General features: G+C 39.0%; 2 protein-coding genes across 4 annotated transcripts; one reads left to right on the top strand and one right to left on the bottom strand.

The window, feature by feature from the left end:
- The first annotated feature begins 313 nt into the window (after positions 1-313).
- Positions 314-17,714, top strand: tmc6b (transmembrane channel-like 6b). Of its 3 annotated transcripts, XM_041983927.1 has the most exons (22): positions 314-429; positions 5,412-5,585; positions 6,176-6,306; positions 6,997-7,164; positions 8,023-8,187; positions 8,284-8,392; positions 8,478-8,562; positions 9,728-9,985; positions 12,654-12,868; positions 12,993-13,137; positions 13,355-13,510; positions 13,811-13,989; positions 14,080-14,170; positions 14,294-14,391; positions 14,644-14,739; positions 14,836-14,911; positions 15,264-15,397; positions 16,449-16,625; positions 16,786-16,864; positions 17,031-17,117; positions 17,232-17,254; positions 17,288-17,714. In XM_041983927.1, exons 2-21 carry the CDS (start codon positions 5,530-5,532, stop codon positions 17,244-17,246), a joined length of 2,520 nt encoding a protein of 839 aa, XP_041839861.1. In that variant the 5' UTR covers positions 314-429; positions 5,412-5,529; the 3' UTR covers positions 17,247-17,254; positions 17,288-17,714. The 3 variants fall into 3 exon arrangements, with proteins under 3 accessions (XP_041839861.1, XP_041839862.1, XP_041839860.1); XM_041983928.1 differs by having other exon boundaries at positions 13,814-13,989; positions 17,232-17,714; XM_041983926.1 differs by having other exon boundaries at positions 17,232-17,714.
- An 88-nt stretch (positions 17,715-17,802) lies between these two features.
- Positions 17,803-23,568, bottom strand: notum1b (notum, palmitoleoyl-protein carboxylesterase b). The gene is made up of 11 exons (XM_041983939.1): positions 22,881-23,568; positions 22,045-22,097; positions 21,859-21,954; positions 21,324-21,384; positions 20,803-20,861; positions 20,052-20,154; positions 19,783-19,974; positions 19,607-19,704; positions 19,362-19,509; positions 19,236-19,283; positions 17,803-18,875 (listed from the first exon to the last, which is right to left on the bottom strand). Exons 1-11 carry the CDS (start codon positions 23,246-23,248, stop codon positions 18,533-18,535), a joined length of 1,569 nt encoding a protein of 522 aa, XP_041839873.1. The 5' UTR covers positions 23,249-23,568; the 3' UTR covers positions 17,803-18,532.
- Positions 23,569-24,076: the final 508 nt, after the last annotated feature.

Genomic DNA, 24,076 nt, shown 5'->3' with positions numbered 1-24,076 from the left:
TGTCTCTTTTTTCTTTCTGTTTTGTTTTGATGTTTATTTTTGTATGTACCAAACTGTAAGTCTGAAATAAAAGAATTGAATTAAATTGAATTCTTTGTGTGATATTACATCGTTTGAGCAAATACCGGTAAGACTGAACTGGACTGAACCAACAGGGCCTGTGCGGGGGTGCCTTTCAGGATATTAAAGGAACTTCATATTAAGTAGAAAATAGATGCATTTGTAAACTGTAACATATAATAAACAGTTAACTGGGGATTTTTCTATGTAAGACGTGTTTAACCTTTTGCTTTAATCATAAATGTTTAGAAAGAAAACAGTCAATGGTTTGTCCGGTGGTGTCTGTTGAGCTTGCAGTCAGGATTTTCACTGACTTGCAACTTGCAAGAAAAGAGTCCGACTCAACAGGTTTGTCGAGTAGCCGAGCGGGTGAGTTGACAATCATTTACAAGTTTAACTGTCGTTTCGCTTTATTTGAACAGCTTTTCATTTGTAGACCCTCAAAATTGTGGTAAAGATAAACTTTGGTCAGTTTATTGAAACTTACTAACAGATTCGCTTGCTGCTTTTCATTGATCGTTACTTACCGTTTTAGCTAGTCCACAACAACAAAAAAGAAAAAGGTGCCCGAGAGAAGTCGATGTTTAAAGGACAGACTGTGCGAATTTTCCCTTTGTCTTTTTAGGTTAGGGTCGTATTAGGCAGAGATGCAACACAGATTTCACTATCTGGTGGGTGAACTTTCCTGGTGTGAGGCAGGTTCATGTCGCTGCAGGAGTCATGTTGTGTCCCCTTTTAACATTTGGATATAATAGTTTCTAATTTTCATTTTACTTATTTATATTTCTTTACACATCTGTGTTTACAACATCTGGGAAGTAGTCATAAGGAAACCTATAATTTTATGTCCATTCTGGTATCAGGTGCTTCAGTATGAATGCAGAGGCGATGTGATTGTGTTTGTCAGCATGCCAGGCAGCATCTCATGCAGAAATTCTCTATGGTCAGCAATCGTCTCTCCTGTTACCATTTTCTCAGCTCCCCTTTCTTGTTTCCTCAAACACAGAAGTACAGATTTCCATTATCCCTCTACATTTTCCTCCCAGTAACACAAACCTAGACTTCAGAGTATTGAAATGCAAGTTTCCCTGTTGCCGTGTTGACTGAAGCTTTGTCCTTCCCAGCTGCTGCATTTTTTTAATGCACAGTGGGAACTTATTGCCTTCCAGCTGCTGAGAGAATGTCACAATGGACAGATTACTCCACGTCCCTCCCTCTTCTTTATGATTACAGCATGCTTTATTCTTATATCTACTGATAGTTGGCTTTTGTTTCAGCCGGAAAGTATCTACCAATTTTTGTGTGTCCATAAGTGTTTGATTTATAGGCTGTAGTTTATATCTATCTTTCTTTAACCCAACTTAAACTTGCATTGAACTGATCCGAGTTCTTTTCCCCCACATTGCCTCCACAACATTTTCTTTGGCAGTACAGCAGCTCAACTTTAACCCTGTGGCAAGCTGTTTTTTAAGTTTTTGTCCCACAACATCCTTCCTTGGATGTAGTCACTAAGGACTTCTTAATCTTTTTAATAACATAAACATAAAAAGGAAATACAGTAAGACTAAATTCTCAATTCATTGTAAGAAACTAGTCTAGTTATTATGCATAAGTCCATTGTGTGTTAGACTCTGCCATAAAAGTTATAAACTACAAGCATTTAAGTTGCACAAGAAAGATCAGAATAATAGATTATTGGAAATGAACACATGAGGAAAGTGTAATGTGATCCTGGAAACATGGTGTAACGACAAAAGTATGTCTGAGAGAGGGAAACAGAAAACATATGTGTGCTGTAGATTGTTGTAACAGGGCCTGGAAAGAACAAGCAAACAATAGTCATTCAGGTTGATAGAGTAATAGGATAGAGGAACATTTCTTTTAGTAATTTTGTCAGAATATTCAGTTATTTTTGGGGCTGCACCCTGCTTCAAATACACTGCACTGATCGTATTTTTCAGAGCCAAAATATGAAATATCTCCACCTGAAGCAAAAGATTTCTGTCTTGCAGTATTTTTCTGCATATTCTGGCATATTTATGGATTAACCTCTGTACTTGTTGCATGTAGTAGAGATGTGACGTTCATGAACGAATCGATTCTTTTGAACGGCTCTTTTAAATGAACGATGGGAATCGATTCACAGCTGTGCGCCGTTCATTTGCGAGCCATTCTTTATTTATACAAATTTTTGACACTGCCTTCATCAAATCAAATCAAACTTTATTTATAAAGCGCTTTCATGCCATAGGCAAAACAAAGTTCTTTACATGATTAAAAACATAAGAATAAAAACACTCAATGAAATCTTTCACACAGTCACACGTATACACACACACACGCCAAGCCCAATCCCCCCCCCCCCCCACCCCCACCCCCCCTTTCCAGCTAAGACTGACTGAATGAATAAATAAATAAATAAGTAAATAAGAAGTAGCACAGTTGAGTCAAATGAAAATAAAATAACATGTGACATCATATACGCCTGATGTCCAACACGCTCCATTCATGTGAAGCATCTATGGGCAGAGAGTATTGTTTGGAAACAAATACTGTGAGTTCTATCCAAAACATTTACTAGAATTTGCACTGACTGCTCAGGTTTATCCTTTTTTATCTATATTTTTCCTATAATTTTTTACACTTGTATAGTAGATTTCATATAGGTACATATTTTCATTGTTTGTCCTTCTTATATATTGTGAAATTTTGTAAGATATTGTGAGAACGAGCCAGTCTTTTGAATGGCTCTTTAAAAGGAACGGCTCCTCAAGATCCGGCTCCCTTCAAAGAGCCATAAATCCCATCTCTAGCATGTAGTTAGCGCAGGTAGTACACTTTACCGGTACACAGAGCACTCCCATTAAAAATGTGTCATCTGTGCAGGAAAACTTTTTTTTGTTGCTTTTTGTTATTAACATTTTTGTTTTCTACAGACTGACAAATAACAGTGAAATCAACAACATTACAGAATGGTGATCACAATTGTCAGAAACTCATACTACATACACACTGTACTTTGACATGAAAACTGGGCTGTGTGTTTCACTCAGTTCATGGGAGCTTTCATGAGCCAGTAACTTGATGTGAGTGATATTGACCCCATTTTAAGTTGTACTCCACTTCATCATGGAGCCTGTAGGTTAGATGTTCGAGGGCAGCCAACTGCCCATGGGAGAAGTACCAAAGTGAAGGTGATGGTGAAGAGGAGGGCCTCAGTTCTTTAACAAGTTTCCATCCCAGCATAAGTGCAGCCTGAGTCCATTCAGTGAGTGGTGGGGACAGATGATCTAATGCAGCAGGGTCACCCAGAGAAAACATATTAGGAGTAAAAGGGATACTCCAACCCATAATTGTTTTGACTTAAGTGTGTAGTCAACCAAAACAGCTGAATTTTAGAGCAGTTCCAGAACATAAGGTGCTACTTTCAACATGGCAGCTCCATCACTGTGAGCTGTCTGCCAGGGCGAACTCTGTTCAGCCTTGAATGGAATCCAATAAACTCTGTTAAGAATGTTGAATTGAATCCATCTATTCTGGAGTGTCTCTGTGAATGACAGCCTCATGTCACTTTCCCAAATCCCAAATTGCCTAAAAAAAGTCTCAGGACTAATTCAGGAAAGGTCCCATTATGTGGGGCTTTCAAGACCAAACCAAGAGCCTGTTTCAACAGATTTCTCAACTGTAGGTACTTTCTAAAATCGTCCCTGTGTGCACTAAGAAATTCTGTGTATGGTGAATCTAACCTTGTTACTGTGTATCCGTATAATCACATAGCACATCTCTGCAGAAGCTGTTGTCAGAAATATTAAAACTCAAACAGGTTCTCAAGCTGATCGGATGTTTTCACAAGGAAAATACCGGGTGGTCAGAGTTCAGTCACCCGTACTGTTTGGAGCTACTGTCTCTGCTGTTTGTGTATGTAAACAGGAAGTGGCTCAGACAACTGAAATCACAGGAACTTCGCAGAGACAGATACTGTCATCTGCTGTGTTGTTTGACCAGTTTTCCATATTTGAGAAGTACGTCAGCTCCATATTGTTCAATGAGTGTTTGTATTAAAAGGCTTACTTTTATTATTATTCTGTATACTTTAAAGCTATTTTAAATCATTACACAGAAGTATTCAATCTGTATTGCAACCTGCTTGCAGTGCAAAAAAAAGAGAATAGTTTATTAATAGTTATTAATAGTTTTAATTAGTAATTTTTGTCAAATTAAATCATAAGCTGTTTAAGCTTAAGATGCAGAGCAATATGGCATAACATCCTGACACAAAGTCTTACTTAAAAAAAAGAAAAACAACACTTTACTTTTACATTAATTTTATTACCTGCCATAATCATGTAAACCCACTGATATTAAAGAGTGTTAACAGAATCTATATGGGTGGGGAGAAAATCTCTTAAATTTTAGGAATTTGGATTAATAGCACATGCACTTCATTAGCCCTGAAACCTAAAAAGTAATCAGTTAATTTAAAAAAAAGTTTCCTTTTCTTCCTAATACTGGTAGCAATATGCTAAACGTTTCCTGATATTTGTTTTGCACTTCCTGACAGTGAGATTTGTTTGTATTGTCATGTCATCCGTTTTTATTGTCAAGTACAATGTCCAAAGAACAGATTTTATGTCTGTTTGTTGTGGGTTATTCATAGGGTTTCTGTTTTCAAAGCATTGTTCAAAAGAATTTGCAAAAAGGTTTTTATTAATCTCTAAAGTTGCTCTGAATTCATGGATTCACCTGTGGTTATGTATTCAAGCACCAGGAAACGTCCTCTTTGGATCATCGATAGGACTTTATATGAAGTTGATGTACATAAACAAGCATTTATTAAAACTGACAAGAACACAACACGTGTTCTCTCAGTCTTGCATTGTCAGACCACAGTTTTGGTCTGACAATGCATCATTCTGTCTCTCCACTGGCGACACTGTGTGCCATCTGACCCTGACCGCAGTCCCTGTAACAAAAGAGCTGTCATAAATCTGGGTAAAGTGACTAAATCTTTCATGAGTCATTGTCCCCTCATGCTTACTGTGAAGTCAAATGAATATATGAAGCATGCAGGATAATATGCAAATCTGTAAATGAACAGTTCATTTTTTTTTATTTAAGCTTCTGCATACTTGGGTTACAAATTAATTCATATTTTAAGTCTGACCCAAGACTGGAAAACCAGCCAGTCGTCATATATTCACATTTCGGTTTTTTGTTTCCTAGATTTGCAACAGTTCAGGACACGCCGTAACACGAGTGTACAAATTCCAAGGGAGTGTGCTGGAATATTTTTCCTTACTTCTAACACGCTCATTGCCCCACCTCTCCTGCTTTTCCCCCACCTCTTTCAGGTAGTGGAATAAACACCATGTTGGGAGTGGAGGACAAGTCTGAGCAGATAAGGGTGTGATCCCTCTGTAATTGGTCAACAGTGAGGCTGACAGCTGGGCAGTTCGAGGAACAGGAAGAATGGCTCAAAATGTTAACTTTGACCTACACCACCCCCTCATTGAAGCTGGTGTAGAGTAAGTCTTATCATGTTGTTTTTTTTTTAATTTGTAATGTTTTTTTTCATGTAAGCTGCAGGTTATTGTACATAACATGAAGGTTGTGAGAGTGGGAAGATTAAAGTGGAAGGCAGAATATAATGCTCTTTGTCCCAGCGCTTTCATGTGTGTTTTTCTTTTTTTGCCATGTGACCAGCTGCCAATCTCCAGCTCATTGTCTTCATAGAATTGGTTCATGTTTGGTTGAATCTGTTTGTTTTGCCTCATGTGCCATCTGCTTAGAAATCTAACAGAACTGGATACTTTGTCTCTATTCATTTTATATTTTTACTTTTTTGCTATAACAAGATAGAAACAATGAGTCTTGTTGACTTTAAATTATAGTTCATCTAAATAGTACATGAAAAGGATAATACAAACACCACCTGGGCCTCAGTTTCTTCTCATTTTACTATTGGTCACTAACTCAGAAAGTTGCTGTGCTTTGTCTATAGTACAGTCAGTTTCCACAAGTTCTTAGAGAACTCTAAATGGTGAAACATAGATTCAGATCAAGCCTGTACTCCTGCCTTTTAATCTATCCTCTTGCGCATGTGCCCCGCTGTTAGGAGCCCAGCAGATGAGGAAGGCGTTCAGGACATGTTCCACCAGCTGATCGCAGAACAGAGTCAGAATGAAGGACTGCATGAGGCTATTGAGCTGCAGCAGCTGCAGAAAGAGCTGGATGAGGAGGGTCGAGGTACACCGTTTCAGTAAACACGGTCTCTGCATGAGAAGAAATTAAGTGAATGTCTATACAAGCCAGTTAATGTCAGTACGCCCACAGGCCACTTTTTCAGGTACACATTGCAAGTGCTGGGTTGGACCCTCGTTTGCCTTCATCATAATAATAATAATATTAATAATGATGATGAAGATGATGATGAAAATATTTGATTTGGATAGCAACTTTCTAAACACCTAGGCTGCTTTATATGGTGCGGTTACATAAAAGACAGAGAAGACATAAAGATAGCAAAATCCAAGAAAATAGTAGATATTGTAAGCAGTGATGAAGAGCTGCTTCAAGCCCCTCTAGTGATCTTTGGCAGATCATCTTACTGAGGTGCCTCCTAACAGTGGTTAATTCAGCATTTGTTTTTCACACAATCTCTTCTTTGGGATCTCTCCAGGGAGTAAAAATATCAACTCTTTTTCCGCTCTTCCCTTTGGAAAGATTCAGCAAGATGTTGGAAGCATTCCTCAGTGATTTTGCTCCATATTGACATGATAGCTTCACACAGGCCACATTTACGAGTTACTTTTTATTTCAGAATAAAAATTAGATCCTCTTTAAAAAGTTTAAAAATGACCTTGTAAACGCCTAACTCTAAATGAAAATGACCATTTTAAATGGAAATATTTTTATGTGTTGTGTATTTTTCAACAGACAATGTGGCCTATTTGTCAAGCCCTCCACATGAATTTAGGAGGCCTTATAGGGAGCAAAGTGACAATGAATTTGAGGGCAATGAAAGACCAGATGACCCCCTCATTGCTGAACGCTGGTCTTCAGCCACCTTGAAGATCCTTTCCTCCATGCCCAGTCGCACCATTGGTAAGTATTGAATAAATAAACCAAAAGTCAATGTTTATTTATTCAAATATATAATCAGTCTAAATTAGTGCATTCTTAGCCAAAGAGTTTGTTTGAGGGTTTTTGCAGATATTTCTTCCCAGAAAGAACAACAAATTGATGAAGATATTGCTAGTGACAAGGGTGAAAGCTGCTGATGGTTGAGAATAAACTTTTCAGCTAACTTCTCAGTTGAACTGTTGTGACAGAGCTTATTTTAGAAGGTGATATAGCACACCTCTATTTTAAAATTTATCAGTTTAACCATCCAAGTAAGAGCTGTTTTAGCTGAGTTGAGTAGTACCACACTTAACAAGTAAAGAAACAGGCTATTGGCATAGCCTATTGCACTGAAAAATGAAATTCATATGGTGGCATGTGCCACCACGCACATGCTGAGCCCTTAAAGAAAAAAAGTGCATGTTGCAACCAAGTGGTTTCATGAGGAAACAGTTTGTCATCTTCCTGTCTGTGACAGGTCAGGTGCTTCAGCATGCTTGTTGTGATGATGATGATGATTATCTTGGTACATGCTTTATTTATTGTTTTTGTATTTATGTATTGTTTATTTATTGTTTTTGGTTTAAGAGTTGGAAACCTAATGGTAGTAATGATTCAAATTCCATTGTTTATCTTAGTGTATATCCTGTATCTTGTGAAATCCCATGTTAGAACTTGTGGGAGTCGGATAGACTCTAGTCCATCTGCAACCCTGTACTGGAATAACCAGGAATAGATGGATGGATGAATCAAAGGACAGCTTAATAAATGATGTTCTGTGATATAGTGCTCATTAAGTCTGTTACGATTTAATTGGGTCTGATGCTGTTTCTCTGTCAGGGCGCAGCAGAGGGGCCATCATCTCTCAGTACTACAACAGAACCATGCAACTTCGGAGACGCAGGCAAAGCAGACCAGCTATCAGAGACTTCTCTCACTCTGCCAGACCGAGCATACGAGGCTACGGCATGGTGGCAGATGCTACTGACGGGGAAGACACAGGACGTAAGGACAGAGATCAGCACAGGCTGTTTAGACACACATAAGAAATTATAAAAAATCTAGTTTGTAATATAAATATCACTGTTGGGTACATTGCAGTGTGTAAGAGGGATCGCTTGGTGAACAACCTGCAGAACCTGTCTGCGGGTGACAGAATGAGGATGCTTCAAGAGATGCCTCTGAGTGTGGCTGAGAAGCGTGACCTCAGGTAAATATTTTTCTTGCTGTTATCCTTCCTGTTTGGATTCATTTTGTTAATCCGTCTGAATTTTACTTCTTGTTTACCAATATAGGAGATCAGCAATAGAAAAGGAAAAACAAACAGATTTGGACAGAAAGCTTTCCTGTTGCTATCAACTCAAATATTACATCATCATAGTAAGTCACTTCAGCCACATGCAACATATTTATTTTCTACTTTTTTGTTGAATTTGTCATATTTTTAAGGTGTGAATAAAGGCCAAAATGTCTCAAAATACAAGACCATGTAAATTTAAGATCTTATTAAATTCAATGTTAGTACTTGCACAGCTAAAATCTGAATTTGTGAGTATTTTTAAAATGTTTGAACAAATAAATCACATAGCAGTTGTGTAGATAGATAGAAGATAGATAGAAGTTTTTATCCATAGCAAAACCGTAAAATGAGGCGTACTGTTTCTGCATTCCTGACTGTTTTTAGAGTCTGTAATTACCAAGACTGCATGTCAACTTAGCGCCATCTCTAGAAACAGAACATTCCCTTTCTGCCTGTCTTTGGTTGGTTGCCCATGAGCCCCATGATCCTGTCAACTCCACCCTTCAACATCCCTGCCACGTCTATAATAGTGCATTGTATTCTGGTTATGCTGCTCAATGTCACTGAATTGTGACACCATGAAAACACAACTTTAGAGACATCAGTGAGCCGTCATTGGATAGAATTTCTTTTGTGTGTTTTGTTCAGCACTCAAGCAAAAAGTAAAGCTTAAAAAATGCTTTAGAGGAGTGTTGGTATTTGTACGATGTGTGTTTACAGTGTACAAATATGCTGAGCTAAGATGGTAATGATATATTAGGTAGACTATATGAGCTTTCTGCTGCACTCTTATGTAATTAAATGATTTTGGTGCTTTGAAACATGGATAACAAAAAGAAAAAAGTTCACTACAGAATCAGTAGAATTATTGAAACAAATCCCAGACAGGTTTCACATTTGTTTTGTTATAATAGTAGTATATTAATAGTATACTTGGTGTAACCATGTTGTCTAAGGTGGTAGATAGTTGACTAGATTTTTCTTGTCTGTCTAAACTGAATGTCCCCATAGTTGTCCCTGTTCCTTTGACATTGTTGGTGTGTACTGAAGGTGTTCTGGGAGTGTGATGTGTGCTATGAACATTATGTGAATCCTCATCAGTTTTATCAAGTGATAAAGGGGGTGTTTAAAGATATACACACAAACTTACACATACAGTAATGCAATCAGCGTTTTGCCTTTTTTTTATTTAATTTTATTATTTTTTTATTTCTAAGGCTGATCTTCTGTGTTATGTCTTCCCAGGCTGTGAGACATACTTGGTACAGCTGGTTGTCCTTCCTGCACTCCCTCCAGTTGTGGCAGGTGACACTCAAGAGAGTGAGCGGGCGTTTCGGCAGTGGAGTCCTGTCATACTTCTTGTTCCTCAAGAAACTTCTCTTTTTAAATGTCTTCCTATTCTTGGTCATGGGTGCGTTCTTGGTGTTGCCTCAGGCCATGCATCCTCCAGAGCTGCTTGTAAAAACACGTTCCTTTTCGGGGTTGGAGCTCCTCACCGGAGCGGTAAGCTGTGTTCTGTTGTGTTATGTTTTTGTAACACCTCCTCAAATGCAGTCTGGCTTCAGTTTTGAGGAAACACTTATCACATGCTTGATGTGTTCAGTTAAGCCCATGTTGTTGAGTTTCCAATGATACAGCCATCTTTAAAGTTCCAGTATGTGACCTTGTGGGGATCTTTTGGCAGAATTATTTAACCGAAAGTCAGTCACATTATTGGTCTGCACCAAGGAGTAAACAGCTGTGTATCCTTAACAAAACCACCTATCACTGAGACGTTATTGGAAAAAACCCCAACAACAAACAGTAAAAGAAAAACTTAAAAAATGCATAACAGGCAATTCCAATAAAACAGTAACAGGATCCATTGGATGGAAACTGTGACGGAAGCATTGTGTTCTTGGTTTGGCTACTACAGAGTCCAGACATTTACCCCTCTATGCCTGAATTTATTTACAATTATTAAAAAACAAAATAAATGCAGAAAATAATTAAAAGAGAGGAATTAAATAAAATGTCATCAAAAATTAAATAACTTAATAACAATTGACAAGTAAAGACAAATAAACAAATAACTTGAAAATAAGTACATGAATATGAATGAATAAAAGCAAATGCATAGATGATATAAATTAGTTAAAAAGAAATAAAATAAAGGCCAGAAGTGGTTTGTCACAAATTTGTAACACCAGGTGTCAAGAGTTTAAACCCACTAAGAAACTTCTGGATGCAGTGGAGAAGACTTTGTTATTGCGTCATTACATAAATGTAGTAGAATTATACCAACAGATGCAATAATTAAAGATATAGGTGGACCACTTGAATAAATATATATATATATATATATATATACTTGTCTTCAGATGATGGGATCTGTGTCAACTACTCCGCTTAGGCTGCATTGTCGAGCGCCAATCCAGTGAGCGCCTCTCACAGGCGTTCACTCAAGCTAGTGGGACAAGCAATGAGAAGTTAGCTTACATGGCTGCTGCCTCAACTCTACCTGAAATCTAAGCTCCTCCACCATTATTCAGATCTGGCATTTGGTTTTCATGTTAAGTATGACCGTGATGGTAAGCACGTCGTGGACAACAGTGTTTTGGAAGTGCCACATAACACTTAACTACATTGGTGGGAACATAACAAATATGATTGTACATTTACACTGACATCACCTCTGTGTAAAGACAAACCAGACAAAAACAGCAAACACTCATGCTACAAACTTTACCCGAGTCATTTAGACAGCCATTCGCTCATGATACAAAGACGGCAAAAGAAATCGACCGGGCGATTGATACTCTTATTGCCGTCGACATGTGACCCTTTTCTGTTGTAGACAACACCGGGTTTCAGGACATGCTACGAGTGGCTGAGCCCCGTTACAAGATTCCTTCACAAACCTGATTTAACGATACCGCAGTTCCTGCTTTGTACAACGAGAAAAAAGCCAAATTAGAGAGGGTGGTGTCAGCAGCACCCGCTGTTGCGCTGACTTCAGACGCCTGGACGTCAAGAGCTACACAGAACTACCTGACCGTCACCGCACATTATATTGATCCGGAATGGCAGATGAAAAAGAGTGCTATTTATTTGTAAATTCATTAATATTATTAATTATTATTTAATAATATTATTATTAATTATTAATATGTTTTCTACAGAAGATGGGTGATTTCTCCATCAGAAACTTTTACTTAATTTATTAATTTGCTGTTTCACCAACATTTAATTTAAAAACTGTAATTTTGAGTTTAAACAAATATTTGTCATTAACTTCAATAAATTACAAGTTTAAAAAGGCATTAAAATTGATTCTTTTTGTATCGAAAAAATATCGAACCGTGACACTAAAGTAAGTAAAGAGACGAACAATGTTCTTACCTTAAAGTAGTGTTTATTAATATTGGTCCTCAGACCTGCTGTCCTGGATGTTTTAAATATTTCTGGACTTAAACACGGCTGGCCTAAAATGAATGGCTCATTAAAGTAGAGCTATGTAACTTTCTGACCTTAAAAATATGTGTTTTGATGGCACAATGACATTTATTATTTACATTCCTGGAGCTGTCACTGTCCAGCAGCATCCCAAGAAACCAAACTTCGTAACTTTTTCCTCTGGGACATTGCATCATTTTATAACCAAGTTTTGCTTTATACACCGTGCCACATGAATGTGCACCATGGCAGATTCATCAAAGAAACACAAGAGAAACTAGAAAATGTCAAGAAATTTTGATGAATGCCAATACAGCTACTGCCCGCTCAGATTCACATACATACGTATTACGAGGGCGGTCATGTCACAATGAAGCAGGTGCCGTGTACCTGATTGGTATAATGACATATATGTGTATTCAGAAATTCTAAGCTTTTCAAATGTGGAGGGTTTTGATTTGTGTATATTTTATTTTTATGTCTTTAAACCCATCTTTAGAAGGTTTTCAAGTCTTTACATGTAGAAAGGTTCAATAATTATCTATTTAAAGATTGTGATCCAAACTAGATATGATGAAGTGGTCTGTGAAGCAAATATTAATTTTTGTTTGCTTTTCTAAATTCTGATTTTGCTTATCTCCCTTAACAAAGATTTTAACAGTGTTATCACAAACTAATAAACATGGCATAAAAGTAAAGTACAATCTGTTGTCTGTACCACTTGTTTCTGTCTCAGGGCTATTTCTCTGACACGTTGATGTATTACGGGTACTACTCCAACTACACACTGAATAGAAGCTCCAGGGATAAAGCTGGAGGGCAGAACATCTCAGTCTTCAATTCAACCAACCTAAACTGCACATCAAAGCACCTCTCTTACAACATGCCACTAGCATACTTCTTCACAATAGGAATGGCCTTTTTCATCACATGTATCATACTTGTTTACAGGTAAGTTTTTGTTTTGTTTTATTTTTTTCTTCAAGAGAAATGATGAAACAAAAAACTGGCATAGCTGGTTATACAGAAATCTGTTGCACCATGTGATTCATGTTTACCTATAATCTCTCGACAGCATGTCTAAGTCGTTTGGGCAAAGCTTCAGAATTGAGAAATCTGACAGTATCTTGACCAAGAAAGTCTTCTGCTCCTGGGACTTCAAGGTCATCAGGGAAAACTCTGTAAAACTGATGTCTGAAAATATCTGCACCCAGCTCAAGGTACTTTCAAACATTCTCATTCAGACCCTTCTTTCCTCTTCATTTCTTTCTCTGTCACCTCCCTGACAGGGATGAGCTGATACGTTCTTTTCCTTCTTTTTCTCTTTCTCTGTCCCTCCCTCATAATATCCCTTTGCTCCTCATATTTCTCAAAAAAAAATTTCTTTCTACCTCATTATTTTCCCACCTCCTTCTCTCCCACCTTCACCTTTTCCAGGAGCTGTTGGCAGAAGTGGATCAAAAGCATGTCACAAACACAGCGTGCCAGAAGCTATGGAGACTGATGGTTCATGGCCTGGCTTGGACAATCTGCATCGCGGGCATTACTGCCAGTGTGATAGCTATCTTCTACTTCTCTGATTTTATCCACCAGGTGAGGCTTAATAGTTAGTTTTCCTTTCTTTTGCAGGCAGGCTAACCTGTATACTTCATACCATTGCTACTATCTGACCATATCAGATTTCTTGCATCCTAACCTGGTTACAAGCAGTGTAGTTGTGCTTAAGATCTTTACTTTGCTGGTGACCCCTAGTGGTAGTACGAAGGAACTCTTGCTGTCTTATGGCAATAGATTCAGTTCCGTTTTACGTATAAAGCAGCACACAGTATACAGTTTAAAGAATCCAGTCATAAAAGAAGGAACTTACCAGTCTGTGGTTCTTTCTTACCTCAACAGAACCTGAAACAAACTCCTGGTGCACCCCAGAATTCCTTCTTAAAAAAAGCCAGTCTGCTGGCTCTGCCTCTGCTGGTTTCCCTCATCAACTTGCTGTTGCCAGGCCTGTTCAATCTTACAGCCTGGATGGAGGAATACGAGTCTCCCTCTGTGCGCACATACGTCTCTCTCGGCCGGTAAAAGCTGAAGCCTTATTGTTTTCAAGCTCAGATGCCAGTGTTTAAGATCATTCAGAAACAATGTTTATTGCTGTCCTTGTTTTACAGGAACTTGTTGCTGAAAGTGAGTGTGCTTGCAATCCTCTGCTACCACTGGCTGGGTCGGGTGGCTAATGAATATGAGAGCATTGGCCTGGAGGTAATGTCAGCGATGAGGCTTTATTTTCCAAAGCAGACAATCTGCTCCTTGTAGCTACAAGGAATATGTTTCCTTTCATGACTTAATAGCTAACTCTAACCTCTTGTCTGATTTTTGTCTCAGTGCTGGGAGAGTTTTGTTGGTGAGGAGTTTTACCGTTTCCTACTCATGGACTTCATCTTTACTCTGCTGTATAGTTTGTTTGGAGAGCTGCTTTGGAGGTCAGTCTTTCTATCAATAACTGCATTTCCATTTAAATTTTTACAGTTTCCATATAATAGCTTGATTAAATATTTATAAATACCATGGGGGGGAATGGTTCTTCACTTTGGCCCAGCAAAGATGGTGCCTGTTTAGAACCAGTTTTGAGAACCAGTGCTTAGGCGGTGGAAAGTCAAAGAACCAGCACTGGAACCAGTACGGTCAAAAAGGGGCTTAATAAGTCATTTAGTTTCTCCCTCTGCGGTCTGCAGGATATTTACTGAGAAAGTCCTGAAGAGGAGGAGGAAACCAGAGTTTGATATCGCCAAAAATGTCCTGGACCTCATCTATGGCCAGACTTTAGCCTGGTAAACATCGTATTGAGATATACACACAGTCTTGCTTAGTGAAGTTCAGTAGATGTGCCTGTTTTTGGTGATGAGAACAATTTTCTTTTTTTCCAGGTTGGGTGTTCTCTTCAGTCCACTCCTACCTGCAGTACAAACACTCAAACTCTTGCTGCTCTTCTACATTAAGCAGGTAGATACATTTAAACTTCATGTTGTTCAATCTCATGAAACATTCAAGCTGTTAAACCACCTCAGTAACATATCTTTTTCTGACCCTGGGCTTGTTTTTGTTTCTGCCAGTGCTATAGGAATGCACTATGAGTTGTATAAACTGTGCAGCATGTGTATCCTGTGTGAACAGTTCAGTATGTGAATGTCCTTTCTTTAAAATGCTATCTTTTTTTGTTATCTGGAGCTTCATCCCATTCTTGGCTAATGTATTAACATTCAATCCATGTTGTTTTGAACCTCATCTGTAGTTCTCATACATACTCATACAAATGATGACCTCTGACCCCAACCTGTGTGTATTCTCCTCACAGAGCAGTGTGATGATGAACTGTCAGTCCCCCAGGAAACCATACAGAGTCAGCCAGATGACCACCATTTTCATCACCCTCCTCTGCTTCCCATCCTTCCTCGGTGCCTCTGTGTGTGTCACGTACACCATGTGGAGGTAATTTCACACACGCTCAGATGATGTTGCCATGTTTAACTTGATGTTACAGTTTTTGTTTGTAACACCGCAGCATATTCTGACAACATGTAATGACCAATCATTGAATTTGGTTTAGTAAGTTCTGTAGCTCGACGGTATTTTGTGGGTGGTCGCTGCTTGGATTGAGCACTTAAACTGTTTTTCCTAGATTGTAATAAATAAACACTTTCACCCAGTACTGTGTTCAGTCTGAACTCTAGTGATTTAGTAAAAATCCTGGAAATGAAGGAATGAAATTTCACTTTAAGCGTTTAGTAAACACCTTTTGTCTGTTTGCAGGGAAGTCAAGTCTCCATGCCTGGATTTATATTCTATTATATAGCTTTTAATGTGGGATTTGTATTGCAACATCCCAAAATTGTTTTCCTGAAAAATAAAACTGCATTAAACTAAGGGCTCTTGTCTCCATGAAGCCTGAAATATGAATAGAAAGAAACATACTATGAGTTCTATGAAACATGAATAGAAATATTTTAGCATTTAAAATTTTAATTTGGACTTTTGAACTTTTTTTTTTAATAATAATTTACAGAATCATTAAGGGCCGCTTTTCACAAGAGAATATTAATAAAGTCACTGGGGGGAGAAGACAATTATAAAATGAAATTGTGTACAAAAAGAGTTAAGGAAATGTTTTAATAATGTTAGTATTCCAGAGGTAAAATAGAAAATGCATGTATCGGATATGATGCATCAGGCATTAAAGGGTTAACACAAAGAGGCCAATAGTTTCATCTTACATCGCTCCTTTGGTGTCTTAATGTTGTGTAATCAATGATCCACAGTGACGACTAGCTGTTAGCTCATTGTGTTTTTTTTTTTTTTGTTTGTTTTTTTTTTATTCCTTTATCATAACATTTTCACCAGGGAGATTTATTTGGTAGTGAACTATGCCAAAATGTTGGTACTTTTCATACAAGCCAGTCTAACTATACACACAGAATCAGAATTGAGTTTATTGTCCGTCACGATTCACCTGCAGTCAAAAACCTGCATTTTCTGTCCTCAGTGTCAAGCCGTCTTTAACCTGCGGCCCGTTCCGTGAACTTGAAACGATGTTCCAGGCTGGCAAACGATGGATGGAAGAACTGGAGCAGGATAATCCCAAGCTGTCCCTGTTGGCCAGGGCACACACCTATCTGGTGGAACACCCTCTTTTCTTGTTTATAGGAGCTGGCATCTTTCTGTGAGTACTCACTCATGTACACTGTCACAGCAAGATGATGTTAGTGCTGGTATGTTTAGGGATGTCATAAAGCAAGAAACTGTACTAGGAACCACATTATTATTGTGGATGATGTTGTCTTGTCAAGCTCTGAATGTATTAATTTGTCTTTTCTTTTCAGGATAGTGATCTACTTCCATAGTCAGGTGGTTGATGGTCAAAGGAAGATCATCAGTTTACTGCAGGAACAAATAGAAAATGTACAGTATCATCAATTCTACTAGCACAACTCTGTTTTCAGTTGGGATGATTATTAAAATAACATTTAAGGAGGCAGATGTCCTTCTGTGTGATTAATTCCTCCTCTGCTGATGTTTTTGCTTTTTGATTAACCTGACTCATCTGTTTCTTGTTCTCTCTGCTCAGGAGGGTGAAGATAAAAAGTTCTTGATCACTCGGCTTCAGCAAATCCACGAGCGAAAACGAACTCCCGCCAAAAGACTGACACGTCAGGTTCGTGCCTGATGCTCTTCTGCTCGCCCTTAAAACCAGAGTTGTTTTGAAACCACCTGTCTGTGTAATATACATCATGGCTGTTGCTTACTTCCACTTTCTTTTCTTCTTTAGGAATCTGCGTGTTAAGGAAGCAGTTTTCAAAAGACAAAGCACAACAGTTCTTTGAGCTTCCGAATAATCATCAACCTGTGGCTAAATAACTGGAATAATATCATAACTGGATGTAAACGACTGGAGTATTTGTAGATACTTTGATAGATGAAATGCCTGAACTCAGAGTGATAATGATGTTGACATTGAGAGGCCATTACATAATTATTGATACATGTAGTTTCTGCTTAAGTAAAACAAGGAAATGCAGAATTGTGTAGCGTGAGATAGGAACAGATTTGAATTCCTGTGTTTCAAGCACTTTCATACCAACTGTGAACAAACAGTTTTTATGTTTTAATACAAATATTTTATTAGCATGGTTGTCATACGTGAATTTTGGATTATGTTGGTCTGAGTGTGTTTTACTCTAAATGTTTTTGTTTATTCTCATTTTTTAGTGATGTCTATCACTGTTTTATAAGTAAATTATGTTTTAGTAAATCAATGTGTATTTTTTTTTATTGCTTAAGGTGGGGGCTACAGTACAACAAAATACTTGGAACCTCAAACTCAACATGGACACAATGCTAACAAACTTTTTTTTTTTTTAAATACGCAATGAAAAAAGTCAAATTCATTGTTGTCTTTGTGGTTAACTATCAGTTGACAGTTAAATGCAATATACTAGATACTTTCAGTAAAAAAATAAAGTATTTAACCACCACTTGAAAAACAAAGCAAACATTTTATTCATTTTATTAGTAAATATTACCCATTAAATTATTATTTCTAAGAAAAGAGAAAAAGCAGCATATTTGGTAGTGGATAGAGACACCAGCACCATAAATGGGTCTCTAAATATATATATTTTTTAAAGAGTTGACAGAGATTACCAAAATCCCTCAAAAATAAAGTCCTCCTCACATGAAGGAAAAATCCACATAAGAAACGAGTTGTTTTCAGTTTTGTGCTTTCCTATTAAAAGACTGCTGTAGACAACCATCATGATTCTCTCACCTGCACGTCATTATTCAGTACATATCACTTTATATACAAGACTCATGGTATCCAGTTTCTTAGAGTAATAACATATCTGTATATCTAATTTTGATGCTATACATTTAAATGGCTCAAACCTTCTGGTTTGTATGTGACTCGGCAGTGACTTCAGAATTGGTGAGGCACTTGTTAGAGTTCAAGTTACTCAGTTCCTGTCTGTAAATGTAAGCGCATGTCTCTTGAGTTTTCTTCCTCTGACATTCAGTTTCTCATGCAGGCTGGCTTCTACACAATATAACAGCAGTTTCTTAAAATGCAGCTCAGCTTCCATTACTGAGCATGCCCAGCAGCTTTCTGGGGTCCATCCCCTGCTGTTGAGCCATCTTCTCCACATCAAAGCCCATGTGCTTTAGGAATTGGATCACGCTCATCTCTTGTCCCGTCAGCTGGTCTCTGATGGTTGGGCAGGAGGGGTTGCAGTGTGGCCATGGGCAGCTGTCAATCAGATGCTGGGGACATCCTCTCATAGGAGCCATCTTGTGTTTTTGGTGGCTGTGGTTGCCATGGCTGCTGTTGATGTGGAGGTTGCCTTGGAGACTGCGGTCCCAGCAGTGGAGGGCTCTGGGCAGGGAGGTGCCTTTCACCTGAATATCCATCCAGTATCTACAGAGGGAAGGAGCATGCAGATGATGAAGAACTGTAGAGATATTGAGCAGCTATTTTTTAATATTTTCCTGATTTGCATCCAACTTTCATCTTCAGCAGTTTTTAAATTTATGTGCATTGAGTACACTATAAATAAAAACTATCAGGAAACTGCTACTCCCTAGGAATCAGTGTGAGTGGTTGTTTGGCTCTCTGTGTTGGCTCTTTCTTTCCTCTCTTCCTCGGATAATGTCCTCTTTGCTGAATCAGCCATAGTGTGCATTCAAAATTGCCTCCCTCTCTCTTTCGACTCTTTCTTGTCCAGGTACTGTTAAAGGCCAATAGAGCCCAAAAATCCTTTAAAAAAAGTTTACTTACGTTCTAGTAATGAGTTCATGGGAGAGACAAGCTGGAGCAAACATCGAGCTGTGAATTGAAACACAGCAGCATTAAATTTTAAATAATTTTATTTGGGTTATACATGTGAGTGTCTTATAGTCTTACGGTACGTCACGGAGTGTGGTCCTCAGCTCCTGCCCCAGACTCTGTATATATCTCCACTGACCCTCGTGGACAGGCTGTCCGGTCAGGTGGATGTTATCGACTGTCAGCTGAGCTTCGTCAAAAAGCCACTGCACCACAAACACTGGGCCTGCAGGGTGGAAAGGAACACCCACAGATCAGGCTTTCAGTAGCTCAACATTTTCTGACTCTGCCACTTTTTATGTTGGCATTGTGGAGAAGCTCACTTTTTAATGTTGGGTAGACTTTATATCCAAAGAAACAGTTCCACTCCTCTCCCACATGAGCCTGTCTGCAGCTTTCTGGCACCAGTCCTCCCCAGTACCTGCAGAGTATCATCATTTTTCAAAATCTCTCCCTCATCCTTTTTACTATTCAGGTCAGTTTATATTCTTTGTCTTACCTGATGCCCCTCTTGATGGCCTCAGTGGGGGCACAGCTGATGGTATCCTGGCAGTCAGTGAATTTAAACTGTTTGTTGTCCAGGAACCATCCAGAGTCAGCCAAGCCCCTAACCTGCACCCCCTTGTAGCCCTGTGACTCCAGCTGCTCTGCAACATGGTCCACATTCAGCAGGACTCCTGTGCCACCCGCACTGGTGATAGGAAAAGTGTGATGAAAGGGAGCAACTGGATGACTGAAATGGGTAAAACACACTTTAACTAAACTGACCTGCTCCCAGCCAGAAGCAGAACCTTGGCATTCTGCAGACCTTTTGTCAGCAGCTCATTCACCACTTCCTTAATGATCAGAGAGCCCATGAACGCATAATCACCTGAGAACATAAATATTACCACTGAGCCATGTGGCACACTTTTAAACTGTATGTTTACTAAAAACTTGAGACAGGGAAGGAGTGTGACACAGAAAGCAAGGGCTAAAAACTGTTATAACAAGCTGAAAGTATATTTGGAGAAGTTATTTACACACACTGACAACATATATTATGCACATTAACTCTGTATGTAGCACCTTTTACTCAACAGTCCTGTACTAATAAGCATTATGGGGCAAAGACTGAGACGTGGAACGAGAGTCATTCTGGAGCTTTTTTTTATTTCTTTTTAGGAAATTCTCAGAAGGAATTTGTGGGATTTTCACTGATGAAGGACTTCTGTCTTGCCAATAAAGTCCAGTTTTGTCCAATGTTCTCTTTCTGTTATGTTATCTGCACAAAGGAATTGTAGGTTCCTTACTCAGATCTGTGCCTTAGCACAATCCGGTCTTGATCGATCTACAATCCTGTTTTGGTTTTGTCATTGTTGACAATTGTGTGTAGACTAGTGAAAAACAAAAATATGACTCTTCAAAAAGCTACAAATAAGCAAATTAAAGACAGAAGCTCAGAAAGTAATAAATTAGATATTTCCTCTGTACAAGCCACAAACTCACACAATGACTAATCGGATTTATTGTTTCTTACTAGGATCTGTTTTTGGGGTTGCTCCACTCCATACATCGCTTGAGCAGTAAGGGATAAACCTACAGGAGACAGAGACCACAATGCTGTTAGGAGCAAAAGCAAATGCACAAGATCCATCTGGAACGAAATGATATTATAACAGAAATCTCAGCACAGCCATTGTTTGTTGTTGGCTTGTGATGTCTGCTGAATACAAATTCTTATTTGCTGTGTTTCAGTCTCTATTTCAGATTCATTCCATTTTCTGATAACAGAAAGTTATATAAAGTCTATCATTTTAACTGCTTTATTGTGAATGCAGCTGTATTTAAACACTGAGGCAAAGGATTAAAAAAGAGTTACAATGATCTTGCTTTTTTTTTTTTTTTTTTTTTTGCAAAAATGTCAATTTCCTAGATTATTTGCAGCCATAATCATACAGTATATTCATTAAGGAAAAGTGAAAAAAGTAGGAGAAAAAAGGAAAAATAAAACACCTGAATGAATGATTTATTAAGAGAAGAAACAGTGCAAGGTCTTACACCATGTTGGCATTCCACCAGTGAGGGTTTTCCTCTGGCTGTGGAGACATAATTCCAGTTCCTGTGATGGATGAGAAAGATGAGATGAGATTCCATATGTTGGTTGTGTTCTGACTCGTAAAGCTTTAGCAAGGGTAGCAAAGCTTGATGTTAGAATTCATGAACCTTGCTGTGTGTGATTGTGAATGTGTTCCTCTTGCGGTACTGAAGGCATTAACTTTCTCTGCTTTGGTCAGCAAATAATATTTGAAGGCACTGAAGAGGTCTGCGGCTGCTGGACTGGCCACCAGTGTCAGTTATGAGGGAAGTGGTGGAGGCAGAGTCATAAACAAACAAAGAGTTCCCTGAGAGTTTGACTTTTAAATATTAATGCAATCTCAGCTAAAGAGGAAACACAAACACTTCCATGAATCTCATCATTCAGTAGATTTTTTTCCTCCTACTTAGGATAGCAAAAATTCTGGGTGCATGTGCAGGTCTTGTGAAATTTGCACAAACCCGGTAAGGCTTTGATGCATAAGACTAGAGGGTGTACCTTTTCTGGTTTGCAGCCACTTGGTGGAGCTCATTAGTCTCCTCATTGTCTCAAACCTGCTGTCACAGGTCTGTCTGTTGAAACAGTACCATCCACCTGCAGCACAAATGAGCACACTTGTTAATGGACTTCCTAAAGCTGCAGTCCTAGAACTTTCTGCAGTTTTATTCATGCATTCATCCTCACCTTCCAAGAACAATAGCCATCTCCTGCTGCCTTTAGACTCCTTGATGTAGTACCTACAAGAGAACAACACAAGAGATCACTGGGAAAGTATTTGGGAACATACATGCAGACATATGCATTCAAATTCAAGCTCCACATCATGGATGAAGCCTTTGATCTTGATATGGAAAACATGGCTCTGATTACTCCATGAATGAATGCCTTGTTGGTATATCTATGAATTTAACCCAACACTTGAACTGAAACTTCATTTATCACCTTTAAAATTCGAACAAAACTTCTTCACCGATTAGACACTATTCATGGTAATTAATGCACACTAACAGCAAAATATTGGTGGTTATTCCTCATAGATGCAGAAAATCTTATTCCAAATACATAATTTGCGCATCACTTGAGAAGCAGAGTTTGTTTCCAAGAGTGTGATGGATTTCTGGACAACTGTTTAACTAGTGAGACACAGCGTCCATTATTGTTTTATGTCATCCAATTCACTTGCAATTTCATGTGCTTTAAAAGTTGATTGTCTGTTTTAGTCACATAGTTTTATATCGTAAAAGTTTTGTTCATTAGTCCGACCATAAAAATCTATCGGGAGCACGCGTGGTGTCTCTGTTCTGCGCTCTCTCTGATCTGGCCCTTTGATCATTTTGTTCCCCTTCGGAGTGACACGGGAATGAGGGGCCGATTGGATGTTTATTTAATCAGAGCGCAGCTGTCTCTGTGCCATCAACGCCAAACACAAATTCCTTATAAATTATTTAATAATGTGCTTTTACGTTCAGATTTTTTAGGTTATTCACAAACTGTTTACCAAGCTTAAAGAGCGCACTTACCCAGCAGGAGAACCGTCATTGCAAGTCACGGATGTATTCTTCAAGAAATGCAGCTTCATGTCTTGGTCCAGCTTTTGCGCAGAGCACGGATACAATGATTGCGCCAAATTTTTAATCTGTACCATGAAGTTGTCCATGTTGCTCTCCACTGCTGTAAAATCTAACGGGAAACTTTCTGGTCCGTCCACTCTCTCCCTGTACACCGGAGCTTGCTGCTGTTGTTGCTGCTGCACCCGCCGAGTTTGCGCCCTACCACTGCGCACTCTCCTCGCCTCAACCGGTGCGCTCATGTGGATGAAGAGCAGCAGCAGGCAGGAGCGCAACGCGGATAATCCGGCCGAGCTTCTCACCACACAACGTCGCTGCATTTCTATTTAATACTGGGAAACGTGTGTGCAAAAAGTCTGATTAAAACGCAGCATGTCTTAAAAGTAGATGGAGAGATGGAAAGTCCTCTGAAAGACCCTCTGGAAGCGATTGTTCGCGCACGGTGGGCTAAAAAGACGCAGGTTACAGATCTCCATTGTGCCAAAAGAGATGGTCGTCTGGTTTCACGTTTGGTCCAAATGCACGCGCAATTTCCGTTCGTACCACTAAATCGCGAACAGGTTGTCCAGAAAGCACCTCATTTCGCGCGTAAAAGGCAGTGGAATCAAGTTTGGCGCGGCGTCGTCGACCTCTTGCCTCTCGGTTAAGGTTCTCATGAGCTTCGGATAAAGAGAGGGTTTATTTGAAGTCTCGCCCCCCGCCTCTCATTCCCGTGGGCCAATCGTTGTTACCGTTGACCGATGCTCGTGAGGCGTCGGTCTCACACCCAGAGCGTGCGTATATGCCTGGCACGCCCACTTAGTCGGTTCACTCGTACACAAGGTCCTTTTGATGTTGTGTCATCATATGACCACACAGCCTTTGAAGTGTTGTTTGAGCATATAGTGAGCGCTGGACTGGCCGTTCTGCTACGGAGGGTCACACCATGCTGAAAGCTAATGCACATGTTTTGAGACGTTTTTTATGTGCTGAAAAATGAAACCTGCATTTTCTCTTTGTTAGTGTGGATAAACTTATCTCACTAGAGGGGATAAGGTCACTGGGAGGCTTTAAATCATGGCTGTGGTATGTGCAGACACAAGGAATATGAGATCTATCTATAGATCTCAGCCACTTATTCAACTCAAGACATACAACATGAGCCATTG

The sequence above is a fragment of the Melanotaenia boesemani genome, chromosome 4, assembly GCF_017639745.1.
Source record: "Melanotaenia boesemani isolate fMelBoe1 chromosome 4, fMelBoe1.pri, whole genome shotgun sequence".
NCBI lineage: Eukaryota > Metazoa > Chordata > Actinopteri > Atheriniformes > Melanotaeniidae > Melanotaenia > Melanotaenia boesemani.
The sequence above is the reverse complement of the archived record's forward strand: the minus strand, read 5'-3'. Positions and strand labels throughout refer to the sequence as shown.

Excerpts from the sequence above, each read along its gene's own strand:
- tmc6b (XM_041983927.1), top strand. The coding sequence starts at position 5,530 with ATGGCTCAAAATGTTAACTTTGACCTACACCACCCCCTCATTGAAGCT. Across the intron at positions 5,586-6,175 it reads CTCATTGAAGCTGGTGTAGA|GAGCCCAGCAGATGAGGAAG; the intron begins GTAAGTCTTATC and ends CCCCGCTGTTAG. Across the intron at positions 8,393-8,477 it reads GCTGAGAAGCGTGACCTCAG|GAGATCAGCAATAGAAAAGG; the intron begins GTAAATATTTTT and ends TTACCAATATAG.
- notum1b (XM_041983939.1), bottom strand. The coding sequence starts at position 23,248 with ATGCAGCGACGTTGTGTGGTGAGAAGCTCGGCCGGATTATCCGCGTTG. Across the intron at positions 20,862-21,323 it reads TGGTGGAATGCCAACATGGT|GTTTATCCCTTACTGCTCAA; the intron begins GTAAGACCTTGC and ends TGTCTCCTGTAG. Across the intron at positions 19,510-19,606 it reads AGTCTACCCAACATTAAAAA|GCCCAGTGTTTGTGGTGCAG; the intron begins GTGAGCTTCTCC and ends TCCACCCTGCAG.